Source organism: Gobio gobio, assembly GCF_949357685.1.
Source record: "Gobio gobio genome assembly, chromosome: 9".
Taxonomy (NCBI): Eukaryota; Metazoa; Chordata; class Actinopteri; order Cypriniformes; family Gobionidae; genus Gobio; species Gobio gobio.
In genome coordinates this window covers 57158646-57176986 of record NC_137115.1, presented here as the reverse complement: position 1 = coordinate 57176986, position 18341 = coordinate 57158646, and the positions used below count along the sequence as shown (strand labels likewise).

The 18341-nt window shown below is 41.3% G+C and overlaps 1 protein-coding gene across 1 annotated transcript in view; it reads right to left on the bottom strand.

Moving 5' to 3' along the window:
* Window positions 1–1860: 1860 nt before the first annotated feature.
* The window catches only part of myef2 (myelin expression factor 2), a 32056-nt gene continuing 15575 nt past the window's right edge, over window positions 1861–18341 (bottom strand). The window contains exons 5-17 of the mRNA XM_079825186.1: window positions 17441–17534; window positions 17153–17344; window positions 13122–13275; window positions 10514–10563; window positions 10361–10421; window positions 8314–8412; window positions 8108–8149; window positions 7925–8014; window positions 6319–6408; window positions 5075–5131; window positions 4807–4988; window positions 4675–4726; window positions 1861–2214 (exon numbers count right to left, since the gene is read on the bottom strand). Of these exons, the coding sequence (XP_079681312.1) occupies window positions 2051–2214; window positions 4675–4726; window positions 4807–4988; window positions 5075–5131; window positions 6319–6408; window positions 7925–8014; window positions 8108–8149; window positions 8314–8412; window positions 10361–10421; window positions 10514–10563; window positions 13122–13275; window positions 17153–17344; window positions 17441–17534 (1327 nt within the window). The 3' untranslated portion in view covers window positions 1861–2050. The remainder of the gene's footprint in view (window positions 2215–4674; window positions 4727–4806; window positions 4989–5074; window positions 5132–6318; window positions 6409–7924; window positions 8015–8107; window positions 8150–8313; window positions 8413–10360; window positions 10422–10513; window positions 10564–13121; window positions 13276–17152; window positions 17345–17440; window positions 17535–18341) is intronic.

Genomic DNA, 18341 nt, shown 5'->3' with positions numbered 1-18341 from the left:
TGGAAATACACCAGGACTCTTATTTTGAAATGTCTGCGCCTCTATTGCAGTTGCAGGAGCTCATTCAAGTTCAGATGAGGAGATAAATATGCATTATTACAACCGTCTAAAACATATTACTATATAAACATCGTAAAGTAAAGAGTGTGATTATTCATCAGCATTAGTTCATAAACACTGGTCTGGCATAAATGTGTGTTATTGATTGAGCCGCTCTGGAGCTGGATTGGGTGTGTGTGTGTGTGTGTGTGTGTGTGTGTGTGTGTGTGTGTGTGTTATTGATTGAGCCGCTCTGGAGCTGGATTGGGTGTGTGTGTGTGTGTGTGTGTGTGTGTGTGTGTGTGTGTGTGTGTGTGTGTGTGTGTGTGTTATTGATTGAGCCGCTCTGGAGCTGGATTGGGTGTGTGTGTGTGTGTGTGTGTGTGTTATTGATTGAGCCGCTCTGGAGCTGGATTGGGTGTGTGTGTGTGTGTGTGTGTGTGTGTGTGTGTGTGTGTTATTGATTGAGCCGCTCTGGAGCTGGATTGGGTGTGTGTGTGTGTGTGTGTGTGTGTGTGTGTGTGTGTGTGTGTGTGTGTGTGTGTGTGTGTGTTATTGATTGAGCCGCTCTGGAGCTGGATTGGGTGTGTGTGTGTGTGTGTGTGTGTGTTATTGATTGAGCCGCTCTGGAGCTGGATTGGGTGTGTGTGTGTGTGTGTGTGTGTGTGTGTGTGTTATTGATTGAGCCGCTCTGGAGCTGGATTGGGTGTGTGTGTGTGTGTGTGTTATTGATTGAGCCGCTCTGGAGCTGGATTGGGTGTGTGTGTGTGTGTGTGTGTTATTGATTGAGCCGCTCTGGAGCTGGATTGTGTGTGTGTTATTGATTGAGCCGCTCTGGAGCTGGATTGTGTGTGTGTGTGTGTGTTATTGATTGAGCCGCTCTGGAGCTGGATTGGGTGTGTGTGTGTGTGTTATTGATTGAGCCGCTCTGGAGCTGGATTGTGTGTGTGTTATTGATTGAGCCGCTCTGGAGCTGGATTGGGTGTGTGTGTGTGTGTGTGTGTTATTGATTGAGCCGCTCTGGAGCTGGATTGTGTGTGTGTGTTATTGATTGAGCCGCTCTGGAGCTGGATTGGGTGTGTGTGTGTGTGTGTGTGTGTGTGTGTGTGTGTGTGTGTGTTATTGATTGAGCCGCTCTGGAGCTGGATTGTGTGTGTGTGTTATTGATTGAGCCGCTCTGGAGCTGGATTGTGTGTGTGTGTTATTGATTGAGCCGCTCTGGAGCTGGATTGTGTGTGTGTGTTATTGATTGAGCCGCTCTGGAGCTGGATTGTGTGTGTGTGTGTTATTGATTGAGCCGCTCTGGAGCTGGATTGGGTGTGTGTGAGCCTGTAGATCGTGTGTTTTCCAGAGGTTAGATCAGTTCAGATCAAATGTGTTCATCTGTTACTCAGATCATCAGTTCTGACCCCATCTCTGCCCTAATCCACCCTCACTAACCTCACTATTCTCCTCTCGCTTTTATATGTTAACAAAAATGACAGTTGATTTTCCCTAAGTTTTTGTCGTCCAACACTTTATTTAGTTATCGTCTCGTTTTCGTCAGTGAAAAAAGGTCATTTACGAAAATTATTCGTCAACTAAATGAACACGGCTCGGCGCATCGCCAGTGAAAATCACTCGAGTGTGAACACAGACACGTCAAAAAAAAACGCTGGCGATAATCGTCCCAGTGCGCACGAGCTTAAACAATCAATCGTTGCAAAGATTTTAAGAATTGAAAAAAATTTATTCTTAAATGACATTCGTAACAAGAAATGAGGAAACGGAGAATCCTCACAAACGGAGATGTGACGCAGACAAACTCAGAGCCAGACACACTTCACAACAGCCGGCTTTTAATTTCCTAAAATTTAGAGACAAACGCCCCACAAATGATTACAAAAAAAATAGTGTGATAAAGAAAAAAATCGTCACTAACACATTAAAAGGTTGAAGCGGCTGGCGAGATTGTTCAGATGTGACAGTCATGATGTTTTTAAAACAAAACAGCGGCGTGTGAGCGAGCCAATCAGGCGTTGCGATCGAGGCGCACGTCCACCTCTCGTCCGTTGATCTTGGTTCCGTTCATCATCCTGCAGGCCTTCTCTGCGCTCTCAGCCGAGTCGAAGCGCACCGTCCCACAGCCTTTAGATTTGCCATTCTCCATCTTTATTTCAGCGTACATCACCTGACCTGAAGACAAACACAAGGGAAGAAGTTTGGGGTGAATTTAACTCTAGAACCGCCAGGGGGCGCTGTTGAACCCTAGTTGGATTTCTGCTTACACTCATTATGGTCCGGGTCAAATTGACCCTAATTGGATTCAATACAATTCCCCAAAAATCACACTATGAAAAAACACAAACAATTAACTTTTAATATCAATACTTTTCACACATTACAAAGAATAAATATCTGAATTTACGATTTATAAAATTAACCATTTTTATTTTTATTTTTAAGATTGGCCCTTAGGACACTTGCCTTTATACATTTAGAACAATAATATCTTAGTCTAAACCTAAAGTAATCTTGACCAACTCTAGCATTTGAAAGCTTACAGACTCTAATTTTCATATTTGGAGACTGATTTTCAAAAGAGATGACAGATAAATAGCGATAGATTCGTCATTTGTGATGCGGTGCCAAACTATAACGCACGTTTTGACTCTTTCCATATGTTTTTTTTATATGCATTTTAGAGATTGAATTCAAATCAAATATTAACATTACTGCCCAAACTTCTTCTCAATAGGATGTCTACTTCATAGATATTTTGAAAAGTATGAAAATATAACGTTCAGATCACTCAAACCATATGGAAATCGAAGAGTCTACATGTCATCTAGTGGAAAACGTTGGTACTGCGCACAAACTTTTTTCCTTTTTTTTGAGATATCAACCTAAAATTTGGTACAGAATTTGTTCAGATATTCAGCTTTATATAAAATATGCGGGTCAAATTGACCCGTGAACATCACGAACGTAACAGTAAATGTGTGTGTATATGTCAAAACACATCAGCGTGCTGAAACTTTGCATGCATGTTCATGACCCTAAATGAGAAAAAGTCACAATTTAAAGAAAAAAAACATAGGTTAACTGATATTTCTGACAACTTAAAAATCAAAACGGGTCAAATTGACCCGCAACATAAGGGTTACGTACACTTTTTGAGTATCTGTACTTTACTGGAGTATTATTTTTTTAGTGATACTTTAACTTCACAACATTTGAAAGACAAATATCGTACTTTTTACTCCACTACATTTCTATCAAGGTCCTCGAAGTCGAAAGTCGTTTCTGTAGCAGCTTTAAAAGTCAGTGGACATTCAGCAGCTTTGTAACTGAAATTGAACATTTCAATACTTGTCTAAAAGTTACAACGCTCTATACAAATGTAAAGAAATGAGTTTAAGGTAGTCGTATGCTAGCATGTCGGATGGAGCATCACTGACTGGCTTAAACCACCTTGGTGGCATAATGTGCATTTATACAACAATAATAAAATAATGCATTGACATAAAAAAAAGGACATTTACTTTTGATACTTAAGTACTTTTAAAAATTAAAAGTACTTAAGTAAAAATCTTTTTTTTTTTAGAACTTTCACTTGTAACGGAGTAATATTTGACCAGTAGTACTTTTACTTTAACTCAAGTAATAGAGTTGTGTACTTTGTCCACCTCTGAAATTTACCCATGCAGATTATTACTGTATTAATACGGCTAAAAAATTTAATATGCCACTGTCTTCACAAAGTAATGTCATGAAAAGATTATTTTTACTCATCAACTATGTTTTTGTCCTGTTGTTTTATGCTATTTTAAGCAGATACACTATTTTGGTGACTATAGGCTAAACCTGCAATGACGACGAGAATTAGATGGAAATAAATACATATTTGGGTGGTGTAATATAATGTCATTAATCCCATATTAAGATAACCCATGTTATTACTAAAATACACTAAATACACAATGACGAGCAATAATAATTCACAGCACTGCATAAGATGTATGACAACTTACGATAAGGATAACATATGCACAGTTTGACCTAATTAATTATTCATTTGTATAGTTATATCATTTATAATTTGAATTAGAGAACAACACCAATAAACTTGGGATAATCATAAATTGTTTATATCAGATTTTGTTTTGTTTTCAGGAAATGGTCAGACTTGAATAAATAGCAACACATTAGCAAACAATACTCAATACAAAATTGCAAAACAAAAATGTATAATTAATACAAAGTTTGAACATTTATAAATAGGCTAAAACATCTTTATTTGGCTGTGTGTTGTGTGACTGTTTGAGCAACGCGTCGGCTTACTGTAAACACAGCGCGAAAATAGAGGAATTATATAGTTATAGTTATATTGGGGTAAATTTGACCAGCTGGCGCTTCTAGATATAAATGCCCCGTTTTTTAATCTGGTTTTATCTAAACAATTTGTAACAACAGGAGATTGTAAATAACAGTTTTAGAAAAGTCAGTGACTGGGAGACTTGGATATTTTATTTAAAATCTGTTATGTACATTTGAAAAACAGCCATGGGTAAATTTTATAATTTTATATTTTAAATAAAATACTGTGTCGGAAAACATTATTTTCTGTTATTGAATGTAAAGAAAGATTCGTACCGCAGAGACTGAACTTCTCCTTGAGCTTCTGCCAGGACAGATCGTACGAGAGCTGAGGACGCAACAGATTCCCATCAAACACACTTCAGAGACACACACACACACCATCATCATCATCATCTTCATACGTACGTTTCTGACAAAGATCTGGCAGCCGCCCTTAGACCCCGACCCCCTGTCACTCATCCCACCCATGTGACCTGAGCCGCCGCCGTACTGGCCGAAGCCACGCCCCATGTCCATGTTTCCGGTCATCCGGTCAAAGCCAGAATTCATGCGGTCCATTCCCATATTCATCATTCCTCCTCCTCCACCTGAAACACACACACACACACAGTGTTACCGACATCAATCACAATGAAGTGTGTGAGAGTTTAATGTGATTGTGTGTGTGAGTGACCTAATCCAGAGCCCATTGGTCCCATCCCAGCATTCCCCATTCCTGCAAATCCTCCACCTGATGGGAAACAGGACAGACGTCAGAGTCACCATCAGCTCACACACACACACACACACACACACACACACAGCAGAGGAGAACTGCCCCCCCGACTGAGCCTGGTTTCTCCAAGGTTTATTTTCCTCCATTCTGCTCCTGATGGGGTTTGGTTTTCTTGCCACTGTTGCCTCTGGCTTGGCTTGCTCAGTTGGGGACACTACATTTTTCAACTAAATATCCAAATAAATCTAATTAATAAACTAAATTAACCATATAAACTAAATTACTGATCTAAGGCCCACACTGTCACTATGATAATTGAAATGAACTGATGACATCAGTGTTTTCTCCAGAATGGCTATACAGCTGAATAAAATTATGCTGCATTATTTTCCTGTTTAACACTGTAAAGCTGCTTTGAAACAATCTACATTGTTAAAAGAGCTATAGAGACAGAGCGTATTTAGGCCACGCCCACACCGGGGGGGAAACAATCCAACGCTCTCCATTGACTTTGTATTGCGTGAGGCGCCTCATTGTCATTTCAGACTTATAACAAAAAACTGAACAATGTCTAAAAGCTGATTAGTGACAAAGTGTACAGCAAACAAGCTAAAGAAACACAGAAATAAGTTTTTATAAGCTGTCGACCCAAAAAAACGAGAGTTTAAGGAGACAAAAGTGGATAAAGGCAGATGAAGAATGGGGACATTTTGGGATCCTGACACTCAGTGTGCCTCAGTGTGTGTGTGTATGTGTGCAGTAAATGTTGTCACTGTTAAGTCAAATCTCCAAATGTCAGTTTTATATATGATATTTCCTGTCTCTGATGACGTTCTCCTCTAGTGTGTGTAGTTCTCAGTGTAACATAATGTGTCTCAATGGCCTGAATCCACTTTTTTTGTCCTTAAACGCTCGTTTTTAGGGTCAACAGCTTATAAAAACGTCTGGGTTTTTGCTTTTGGGTTTTGTTTAGCTTGTTTGCTGTACACTTTGTCACATATCCGCTTTTATACATTGTTCTGTTTTTTGTTATAAGTCCGAAATGACAAGGAGGAGCTTCACGCAATGCAAAGTCAATGGAGAGCGTTTGATTGTTTTCCCCCCGGTGGGCGTGGCCTTCAGGTTATGACGCGTGTCGCTCTGTCTCTATATAAATAAAGTTGACTTGACACACACACACACACACACACACACACACACACCTCCAAACGAGTCACTGAACGGGCGGCTCATTCCCAGGTCACTTCTGCCGAAGTCTCTGTCCATCCCTGTGATTCCAGAGCGATACATGTCTGCACACACACACACACACACACACACACACACACACACACACACACACGGGTGAGACAGACAGCAAGGCTGCACGATACACACAATCCACACTAGGGCTGAACGATTTTTGAAAAAAATCTAATTGCGATTTTTTTAACCAATATTGCGATTTAATATGCGATTATTTTTTAAACTCTTTATCTTCTGTATTATTCAACAATACATAATTGTATAGTAATGGTGGAAATCTTTAATTGGTACCTCACGATCCGATTCCAAAACAATTCTTGAAATTTTTCCTTTTAAAGTTTTTAATAAATTAATAAGATTAATATCAATATGTTTTTTATTATGATATATGTAATTATAAGCTTTTTAAAATAACTACACATAACATTTTAATTAAAACAATTGCATGTTAATAATTTTAAATATATAAACTAATAAAGCTGCAAAACATAAAGTAGTAAATCATAAAGTGAAACAAAAAAACACATTACAAGCGATGAACAAAGAGTGCTTTCAGTGTTTAAGAGTGTCTGAACTGTGAGTGATTTTTCTCTTCCTCAGCTTTACTGTTGTTTGATTATTAATCATGACATCATCATAGACCGCGGGAGACCTGCGTTCACACTAATGCACAATCTCTTTTGAAATATAAGATGTTTTTGCCCTGTCTGATTAATTCATTAAGACATTACTGACGGTGTTTACATTAATTTAGCGTCATAAAAGCATTTGAGACGCGCACAGACGCGCGCTCGCGAGCACTCTTCACAATGCGCCGCGTGAGCATTTGATACGGAAAGCCTTCCGTCAGTGAGTTTCTTATTTTTAATATATACGCACACCGCATTCCTAACGACATGAATGAAGCCTTCGTTGAGCGTTCGTAAGGAAAACACCGGCGGGCGAGAACACACACACTGTAAGCGTGACATTAAGCGAAGTTTCTCACAGCGCTTATCCTGTGCAAAGAAGCCTGCGAATGTCACTGCAATTCACGCCGTCAACCTTTCCGGACGTTATGAAATATTATTTTATGGTTCGTGCGTGATTGTGTGTGTGTGTGTGTGTGTGTGTGTGTGTGTGTGTGTGTGTGTGTGTGTGAGAGAGATATAATGGAAGCAATCAGAATACGGGTGTTTCTAAAACACACCGCGCACCTGCAGTTAAAATCTAAGCGCAGAATCATTGTAGAGATGATAGTGGCCTATAGTATGAACAACACAATATTAGATCAAACACAAACAGTTTTTTTTCTTTTAGGCCAGACATGTGTAACGTGCCAAGCTGATGCTTCTTCTGCAGACTTTACTCTCGCGTGTCACGTGACCAGACTGTAATCGCAGCCTTTGCGGTTAGGAAATCGCGTTATAGCATATCGCGATATTATCGCAAATGCAGTTAATCGTTCAGCCCTAATCCACACGCGTGCGTCCCATGATGCAGTGCTTCACCGGACCATGAGCTGCTCGCATACAAAAGAGCCGAACTTCACTCTTTATGTTTTCCAGTATCGTGCAGTTTTACCTCCCATTCGGCCCATGGGTCCCATGTCTCTGCCACTGAATCCTCCCATTCCGCCCATGCAGTCCATGCTGGAAAACCCTCCGCCCATCCCTACACACACACACACACACACACACACACACACAGATGAGCGTCCTCACGGCTGATCTCCGAGGCGATCGGCTTCAGATGAACGTCTCTCACCACTCATGCGGTTCATGCTGCTGCAGCCCAGCCCGTCCATCCCTGCGGATCAACCAGCCCGTCATTACCCATCAACCCCATTTAGTGATTAAAAACGACATCATTACACGTTAAATGGACCAACATTTATGAATCAGTTAACAATCAATGATAATAAATAAAGCATGCAGTGTAAGATCTGCATAATTAAGCAAACATGAACACACCTCCAGGTCCCATGGAGGCCACGCCCCCTCCACTGAGATGGTTGGCATTGATTGGCTGGCCGCCGGGACCCAATCCCATACCGATGCCGCCCAGACCCCCTGAAACACACATCACAAACACACATTTACACAATCATACACACACACGTTGGGTTTTCTGGGGACTTTCCATAGGCGTAATGGTTTTTATACTGTACATACTGTATTTTCTATCCCCTTACACTGTCCCTAAACCTACCCATCACACACACACACACACACACACACACACACTGCCCCTAAACCTACCCATCACACACACACACACACACACACACACACACACACACACACACACACACTGCCCCTAAACCTACCCATCACACACACACACACACACACACACACACACTGCCCCTAAACCTACCCATCACACACACACACACACACACACACACACACACACACACACTGTCCCTAAACCTACCCATCACACACACACACACACACACACACACACTGCCCCTAAACCTACCCATCACACACACACACACACACACACACACACACACACACACACACACACACACACTGCCCCTAAACCTACCCATCACACACACACACACACACACACACACACACACACACACACACACACACTGCCCCTAAACCTACCCATCACACACACACACACACACACACACACACACACACAGCCCCTAAACCTACCCATCACACACACACACACACACACACACACACTGTCCCTAAACCTACCCATCACACACACACACACACACACACACACACACACACACACACACACACACACACACACACACACACACTGCCCCTAAACCTACCCATCACACACACACACACACACACACACACACACACACACACACACACTGCCCCTACCCCTAAACCTACCCATCACACACACACACACATCACACACACACACTGCCCCTACCCCTAAACCTACCCATCACACACACACACTGCCCCTACCCCTAAACCTACCCATCACACACACACACACACACACACACACACACACACACACAGACCCTAAACCTACCCATCACACACACACACACACACTGCCCCTAAACCTACCCATCACACACACACACACTGCCCCTGCCCCTAAACCTACCCATCACACACACACACACACACACACACACACACACACACACACACACAGCCCCTAAACCTACCCATCACACACACACACACACAGCCCCTAAACCTACCCAACACACACACACACACACACACACACACACACACACACACACACACACAGCCCCTAAACCTACCCATCACACACACACACAGCCCCTAAACCTAAACCTACCCATCACACACACACACACACACACACACACACACACACACACACACACACACACACACACAGCCCCTAAACCTACCCATCACACACACACACACACACACACACACACTGCCCCTAAACCTACCCATCACACACACACACACTGCCCCTGCCCCTAAACCTACCCATCACACACACACACACACACACACACACACACACACACACACACACCCTAAACCTACCCATCACACACACACACACACACACACACACACACACACACACACAGCCCCTAAACCTACCCATCACACACACACACACACAGCCCCTAAACCTACCCATCCACACACACACACACACACACACACAGCCCCTAAACCTACCCATCACACACACACACACACAGCCCCTAAACCTACCCATCCACACACACACACACACACACACACACACACACACACACACACCCTAAACCTACCCATCACACACACACACACACACACACACACACACACACACAAACACACACACACACACAGCCCCTAAACCTACCCATCACACACACACAGACACACAGCCCCTAAACCTACCCATCACACACACACACACACACACACACACACACAGCCCCTGCACCTACCCATCTCTTACACACACACACACACACACACACACACACACACACACACACACACACACACACACACACAGAGCTCTTACTGGGCAGCTGTGGCGATTTCTCTGCTGGCCGGAAGTCATCAGGAGGAAGTGATTTATCATCCTACAACAAACCAAACACAGGAATGAAAGAGCTGTTGTGCTCCATAAACACACACGCTGTACTAGAACACACACACACACACACACACTCACCATTTTCACATGCATCTGTCTGTCAAACAGCATCTGACCGTTGAACATGGCTGCGAGCGGGAGTGAAGGAACACACACACACACACACACACACACACGGGTCCTAACTCAAGCTCCAATGTCTGTTTTCACACGTGCTCTTTCAGATTAGTAGACTTTAAGTGTTTACTTTAGTGCACTTGATCTATTAGCATCTGCAGATTTCAATCGCAATCCTTGATTACAATTTACCGTGTCGAGAAACCGGCATTCCATGATCCGCAGTATTAGTTTTCTAAGGCTGCACAATGTGCAGATGTTAAAGAGTAAGTAAACATTTGAGCTAAATGTTGTTCGGCCAAAGTTAAACAAGGATTTGATCTGCAGTAAAGTGTCGCTGGCGCCCTCTGCAGGCATTTATTATAATACACGTACACACAATGATTGTTTATATTTTCTATATTATGTATTTTTAACTATGTTGTTCTATGATTACTTGTTTTGATTCTTTATTTGAAACAAAAATGATTGCCTCATTGTTACAGTATATGCATTTTAAATCATTTTAAGGGATTAGGTCTTTATTACCACAAAAAAATTCTGATTATTTAATTAAATCTCTTGAGTGAATGATTAAATGACGCAGACTTCAATTGTTTCATTACTGGATTAATCAATGAACGCTTCTCAATTCTTATTTGTGCATCCTCGCTTCCTTTCCAAATAATGATGCCTCTGCACCGCTGGCTTTAGTTTGCACATCGGGATTCTTCAACATTAGAGAGAACTATTTATATTGTAATAGTTTCAACTAGGCCTGTCACGATAACACATTCTGCTGGACGATAAATTAGCCAAGAAATTATTGCGATAAACGATAATATTGTCGTTCTGAGACCATTTTCATCTAAAATAAAAATAATGGCATAATAATGCAGGTACACCTTTTCAAAAGATCAATACACTTTTATTTCTAAAGACACTTAAGGCGAGACACAGCAGGTGAAAACATCGATTTTTTAAGGCTATTGTCAGTATTCTCTAATTTACTAAAGCACAAAATCAGATACCCAGAATCCCCTCTGTTAAAGCCTCTCATCTAACACGTCAACAAATACAAACAAGAATTTTAAACATGGTCCTTTCCAATTTCCAGATTTTGTTTTTGGAAAAGTATGCAAATGAGCGTATATTTAAGGCCTAATTTGCATATTAAAACATTAATTTACACAAAACTTGCAATAAATTTTTTTCGTACGTTTATGCCAGTAATAAACTGGAGAAGTTTCACAGTGATATCTTGTAATAAAAAAAAATTCCCTATTTACCTGTAGTGTCTCGCCTTAACACCGAAAACGGAAAGCATTTTAAATATCCACAATAAATGAACAAAACAATAAAAGCAATGGACTCTCAGTCTGTTCACAAACAAATGCTCTTGAATAAACTGCAGCGGATGATTGTTTTAGAAAGTGCTGGGAATCGATAAAAAAAACTAACTAATTAAATCACATTTTTTTCTGTAATTAATCGCGATAAATACGTTTTTAACCCTCAGAGCCCGACGGCATCACCGATAAATATTTATATTATTTCAAGAAACTTTTATCGATTTTCTTACCGTTTTTTCCAACAGAAAGCTAACGAGCTAGCCATCACGGGCGTGTCTTTGGTGTCTTTGTAGCCGTTACAGAAGGTTTTCTATCCAGCCTGGAACATGTGCATCTTTTTGGAGTTGTTCAGCAATAAATCAAAACGCTTACATCCAAGATTTATCCACTTGATGTCCATAATTTATAAATGATGCGCTGCAGTTTTGAGTAGTTTTGTGGAGAAAGTTTGTGGAGAAGTTCCTGATAGGAGCTGTTTTGAGGCTTGGCACCAGTAAATATCCAAAATCCAAAGAGGCCAAAAACGCCTGGACTTTTTTTTGGGAAAAATGTAAATAGTTTTGGTTCTGTATAAGTTCTCATGTTTATTCCTGAGTTGTTTTCCAGAGGAAATATGCTTAGCTTTTATTTATTTGTGTGTGTTTTCAATAAATAATTGAGTGATTCAATTTCCGTTTTATTTTTCATTTGTCTTTATGGTCCCATAACTTATTTTACATTCAGGTGACATCAATGCAACACAAATATACTGAGTGCGCAACTTTTTGTGTCAATTGTCAATTGTCTGCACAACAGGGTTGATGTTTTACAAGCTTTTTTAGTAAATAACACCAGGCGGAAAATTAATTGTAAAAATACCCTTAGGTCTTAAAGGGTTAATGTTTTAATATTGTAATTTTTTTTTCCCCTAACGTCATTTTTAGTCGAAAATTTCGACCAAGATTTTCTTTGGTTGATTCCAGCCCTAATCCTGTGTTTGTGAAGCGGTTTCATATCTATATTCATATTCATATACAGACGCAGATCTGACAAAGGTTTAATAGACAGAGCCGAATCACTCATTTAGGAATAAGCTCTAGAGGGTGGTTTTAGAAATCTATACTTCTCCGTATCAAGCTTTTCTCTGGTTAAAGGCTTTGTTTCTCAGTGAATGAACGGATGAAGTTATCAGTGTGGCTGTGTTAGGTCGAGCGAGCTTTTAAACAACAGTGATGAATTTTGATTGGCTGAGAGGATACAGATGGCTTGAACGGCCTCCAGCGGCTGCTCAAAGGAGACCGTCCCCATCCCTCGACTCTTCCCGTCTTTATCTTCCTTCACATCTGCCCTCCTGACCGTCCCCGCCATGCCGAAAACCTCCTTCAGCTTCTTCCAGCCCACCTTAAAGTCCAGCTGCGGCAAACACAAACAAGACAAAGTGTGTGTGAGAATTAGGGCTGAACGATTCATTTCATTTGCGATAATATCGCGATATGCTATAACGCGATATCCTAACCGCAAAGGCTGCGATTACAGTCTGGTCACGTGACACGCGAGAGTAAAGTCTGCAGAAGAAGCATCAGCTTGGCACGGTACACATGTCTGGCCTAAAAGAAAAAAAACTGTTTGTGTTTGATCTAATATTGTGTTGTTTAGGCCACTATCATCTCTCCAATGATTCTGCGCTTAGATTTTAACTGCAGGTGCGCGGTGTGTGTTTTAGAAACACCCGTATTCTGATTGCTTCCATTATATCTCTCTCACACACACACACACACACACACACACACTCACACACACACAATCATGCACGAACCATAAAATAATATTTCATAACGTTCGGAAAGGTTGACGGCGTGAATTGCAGTGACATTCGCAGGCTTCTTTGCACAGGATAAGCGCTGTGAGAAACTTCGCTTAATGTCACGCTTACAGTGTGTGTGTTCTCGCCCGCCGGTGTTTTCCTTACGAACGCTCAACGAAGGCTTCATTCATGTCGTTAGGAATGCGGTGTGCGTATATATTAAAAATAAGAAACTCACTGACGGAAGGCTTTCCGTATCAAATGCTCACGCGGCGCATTGTGAAGAGTGCTCGCGAGCGCGCGTCTGTGCGCGTCTTAAAATGCTTTTATGACGCAAAATTAATGTAAACACCGTCAGTAATGTCTTAATGAATTAATCAGACAGGGCAAAAACATCTTATATTTCAAAAGAGATTGTGCATTAGTGTGAATGCAGGTCTCCGATGATGTCATGATTAATAATCAAACAACAGTAAAGCTGAGAAAGAGAAAAATCACTCACAGTTCAGACACTCTTAAACACTGAAAGCACTCTTTGTTCATCGCTTGTAATGTTTTTTTTTTGTTTCACTTTATGATTTACTACTTTATGTTTTGCAGCTTTATTAGTTTATATATTTAAAATTATTAACATGCAATTGTTTTAATTAAAATGTTATAATGTGTAGTTATTTTAAAAAGCTTATAATTACATATTTCATAATAAAAAACAATTATTAATATTAATCTTATTGATTTATTAAAAACTTCAAGTTCAAGAAAATTGTTTTGGAATCGGATCGTGAGGTACCAATTAAAGATTTCCACCATTATTATACAATGATGTATTGTTGAATAATACAGAAGATAAAGAGTTTAAAAAATAATCGCATATTAAATCGCAATCCCAATATTGGTTAAAAAAGAAATTGCAATTCGATTTTTTTCCAAAATCGTTCAGCCCTAGTGAGAATCACTTAATAATAATTCTCTATTGCTTATTCAAATACACTATATCGCCAAACTGTTCCCACAAAGTTGGGAGCATGAAATTGTCTTGGGAGTTCCTTTCACTGGAACTAACCCCTGAAAAACAACCCCACCCTATAATCCCCCCTCCACCAAACTTTACACTTGGCACAATGCAGTCAGGCAAGTCCCGTTCCCCTGGCAACCGCCAAACCCAGACTCGTCCATGGGATTGTCAGACGGAGAAGCGTGATTGGTCACTCAGAGAACACGTCTCCACTGCTCTAGGGTCCAGGGGCGGCGCACTTTACCCCACTGCATCCCACACTTGGTGATGTAAGGCTTGGATGAGCTGCTCGGCCATGGAAACCCATGAAGCTCTACACACTGATCTTGAGCTCATCTGAAGGCCACAGAGAGTTTGAGAGTGTGTGTGTGTGTGAGTGTTAACCAGTCCCTCCAGAAAAATGCGATTATGCGATCACATGATTTAATGCATAATCAGCCAAAGGCTGCATATTTATGCGGGGGGGGGGGGGCGCATTTTTTCAAATACGCCGCACTTTCGCCGCATAAATTGCCTATTTCCGCGTGCAAAATATGCGGGGCTAGCATGATTTCATAATCCCTGCATTTGCGTTGCAAAAAAGTCATACATATTAGCAGAAAGTTGAATTTTTTTGTTTACTTCACACAAGAGCCGCCATTTCCCACTGTTGCCATGGGAACGGTCCGATTATCAGATTGTGCAACCAGCATCATATTCATCTGATTTGAGGCTTTATTAATATCCATACCTACCCCTACCCTGAACCTACCCTTAAAACTATGTAAATATTTTAAATAAATATTAAATATACAAGAAATATATACATACAAGAATCATATTAATGTGATTTGCTTTATTAATATCCACACCTACCCCTATCCCTACCATTAAAAATGTAAATATAAAAAATATTGATGTGGGCATGCGCAGTAAGCCTTGGTAGGACAATCTGACGGGTAGGATGAAGTGTCAGGACACCGGAACCGGAAAATTTCTCACGATTCCCAACCCTAGTGCTCTTTAACTTCTTAACCCGCATCGGATCGTGGGCGGGGCGGTTGACGTGTATGTACTTTTATTTACTTTTGTTTTATACAAAATATTCAATCAACTATGCATCATTTGAAAGCTAAAACACTCAAGATTCATGTTCTGAACTTGTTTTTGCAATAAATACACCAGAGAGGAAAGGGTTAAATGAAACGCTAAAGGACCGGCCATGTAAACATTAGCATAATATCAGCGTTACTCATCTTTCATCTCCTGTCGTTCAGATCAGATCAGACGAATCCAATAAACACCCGCATACATCTCTGTGTAAGAGTCCACTCTTCAAAATGCATCCCACTTTTTAATCCAAAACAACGAAAAAATAGGGGAAAAACTAAAAATCCTCCGTTGTTTGCAAGAGAGTTTTGAGTTAGCGTAATCAATCATGTCCATTTTCAATGAAATATCGATTCTAATCCGTTTCTGGCAAACTCCCCCTGCTAGAATAGTTTCTCCCACGTGAAATGAATCCTCCCTCGTCTCTCTCCTCCAATCAGAGTCTCTCCTGTGATGCATCATATAGAGGAAGCGCCTTACAGGCTTGGTGAGCTGTCAATCATTGCGCCCATGGTTTTCGTTGGATAAAGGCACTCGGTGCCCAGCCAATGCCTTTCAAACAAAGGTTTGATTGATGGACTTAGTAACCAATCAAAAGGCATTATCTTGCGCAGTTTACGTAAGTAGGCTTTGGTGAATACTGTTAGTGCGCTGTCGGCGCGCTCTCTTTGGCGCAACTGCAGTGGAGCGCGCAGACTCTTACTGACACTTATTATCAGCTAAATTAGCTTTTTACACTTTGTAATCTCTGTAAATAGTTGCTTTAGTTTTTCAGTAACTGTTTATCCGTTATAATTAGTAGTTTATTGCAGATTTATTTGAATGAAAAACTACTCATTACAATAGCAAATGTTCTGAAATAAATGGCCTTTTTGAAAGGACGCCTAGACTTTTTTGACATAAAAGCTCACAGAAGCCACATTACTGAGAGAATCATCCTCATATTTGAATCATGACATGATTAGACATTCAGTTTTATATTTAAGTTATTTTCAGGCTCTTAACATTAAATTATAATATTTTTTTCCCTAAGTGAATTTTTTTTTTCCATTTTTATTATATTTACATGTATATTACTCTGTTCCCATATTACTTTGAGTTATTATGACTCTTGGGTAGCAACATTTCAAGTGTCTAGTTTAAAATAAGACCAGGTTTATGAATATAGACCATAGGGTTTAAGAGCTGCAGACATTTTCATTTGGGTATATCGTTTTCAAAGAATTCTCAAAAATGGGGCGCAGGTTAAATGGTTAAGTAAACGTGCCGCATAATCAAGGATTTTTACCCGCAAAAATCACAAAAAAAAGCTGAATTTTTCTGGAAGGACTGGTTAACAGGAAAATAACGCAACAGAATCTCCTTGAGGCGCACAGACTCACGTTGGCCACGAACACAGTGTTTCCCAGTCGGCCGGCCTGCAGCGCGCTGATGATGTCAGGAGGGATGTTGGGGTTGTTGGCGATGGAGGGAGGGACACTCATCCCCGCCGGGCCACCGTCCTGCCCTCGAGCGGCTCCGTACATCCGGCCCGACCTCTGCAGAACCCGCCGCGCATGATCGCCGTCCGGATCCTGAAACAGGCCCACACACACACACACACACACACACGCGTCACACACACTGTGTGCGCAGACGCACGGCCGGATGAAGGGATCTGAAGGCGTTACCTCTTTAATGTTCAGCGGCCGTCCGTTCAGATCATGTTTGCTCATGATGTCAATGGCTTTCTTCACAAACTCTTCATCTTTGAACTCCACCACACTGAAAGAGACGAGCAGCGGTCAGGACATGCTGTGTGTGTGTGTGTGTGTGTGTGTACATGTTTTTCTAGCCTGGTGGGGACTTGAACCTCACTGTAGACAGACTCATGGGGACTCGTGTCCTAAATTGAGGTCCCCACGGGCACAAAAGCTTATAAATCATTCAGAATGAGTTTTTATGAAAATGTAAAAATGCAGAATGTCTGCTGTGATGGCTAGGTTTAGGGGCAGTGTGTGTGTGTGTGTGTGTGTGTGTGTGTGTGTGTGTGTGTGTGTGTGTGTGTGTGTGTGTGTGTGTTGGGTAGGTTTAGGGGCAGTGTGTGTGTGTGTGTGTGTGTGTGTGTGTGTGTGTGTGTGTGTTGGGTAGGTTTAGGGGCAGTGTAGGGTGATAGAAAATACGGTTTGTATGGTATAAAAACCATTACGCCTATGGCGAGTCCCCAGAAGGATAGCGCACCAGACGTGTGTGTGTGTGTGTGTGTGTTAGAGAGTGAGTGCGTGTGTGTGAAATGAGAGTGTGTGAGTGAGCGTGTGTGAGTGAGCGTGTGTGTGTTTGTTTCAGGGTGTGTTTGAGAGTGAGTGAAGTGAGAGAGTGTGTGCGTTTGTTTGAGGGTGTGTGTTTGAGAGTTAGTGTGTGTGAAGTGAGAGAGTGAGCGAGTGAGTGTGTGAGTGAGAGAGAGTGTGTGAGTGAGAGAGAGTGTGTGAGTGAGAGAGAGTGTGTGTTTGAGAGTGAGTATGTGAGTGAAGTGAGTGAGTGAGTGAGTGTGTGAGTGAGTGTGTGTGTGGTGAGAGTGAGTGTGTGTTTGTT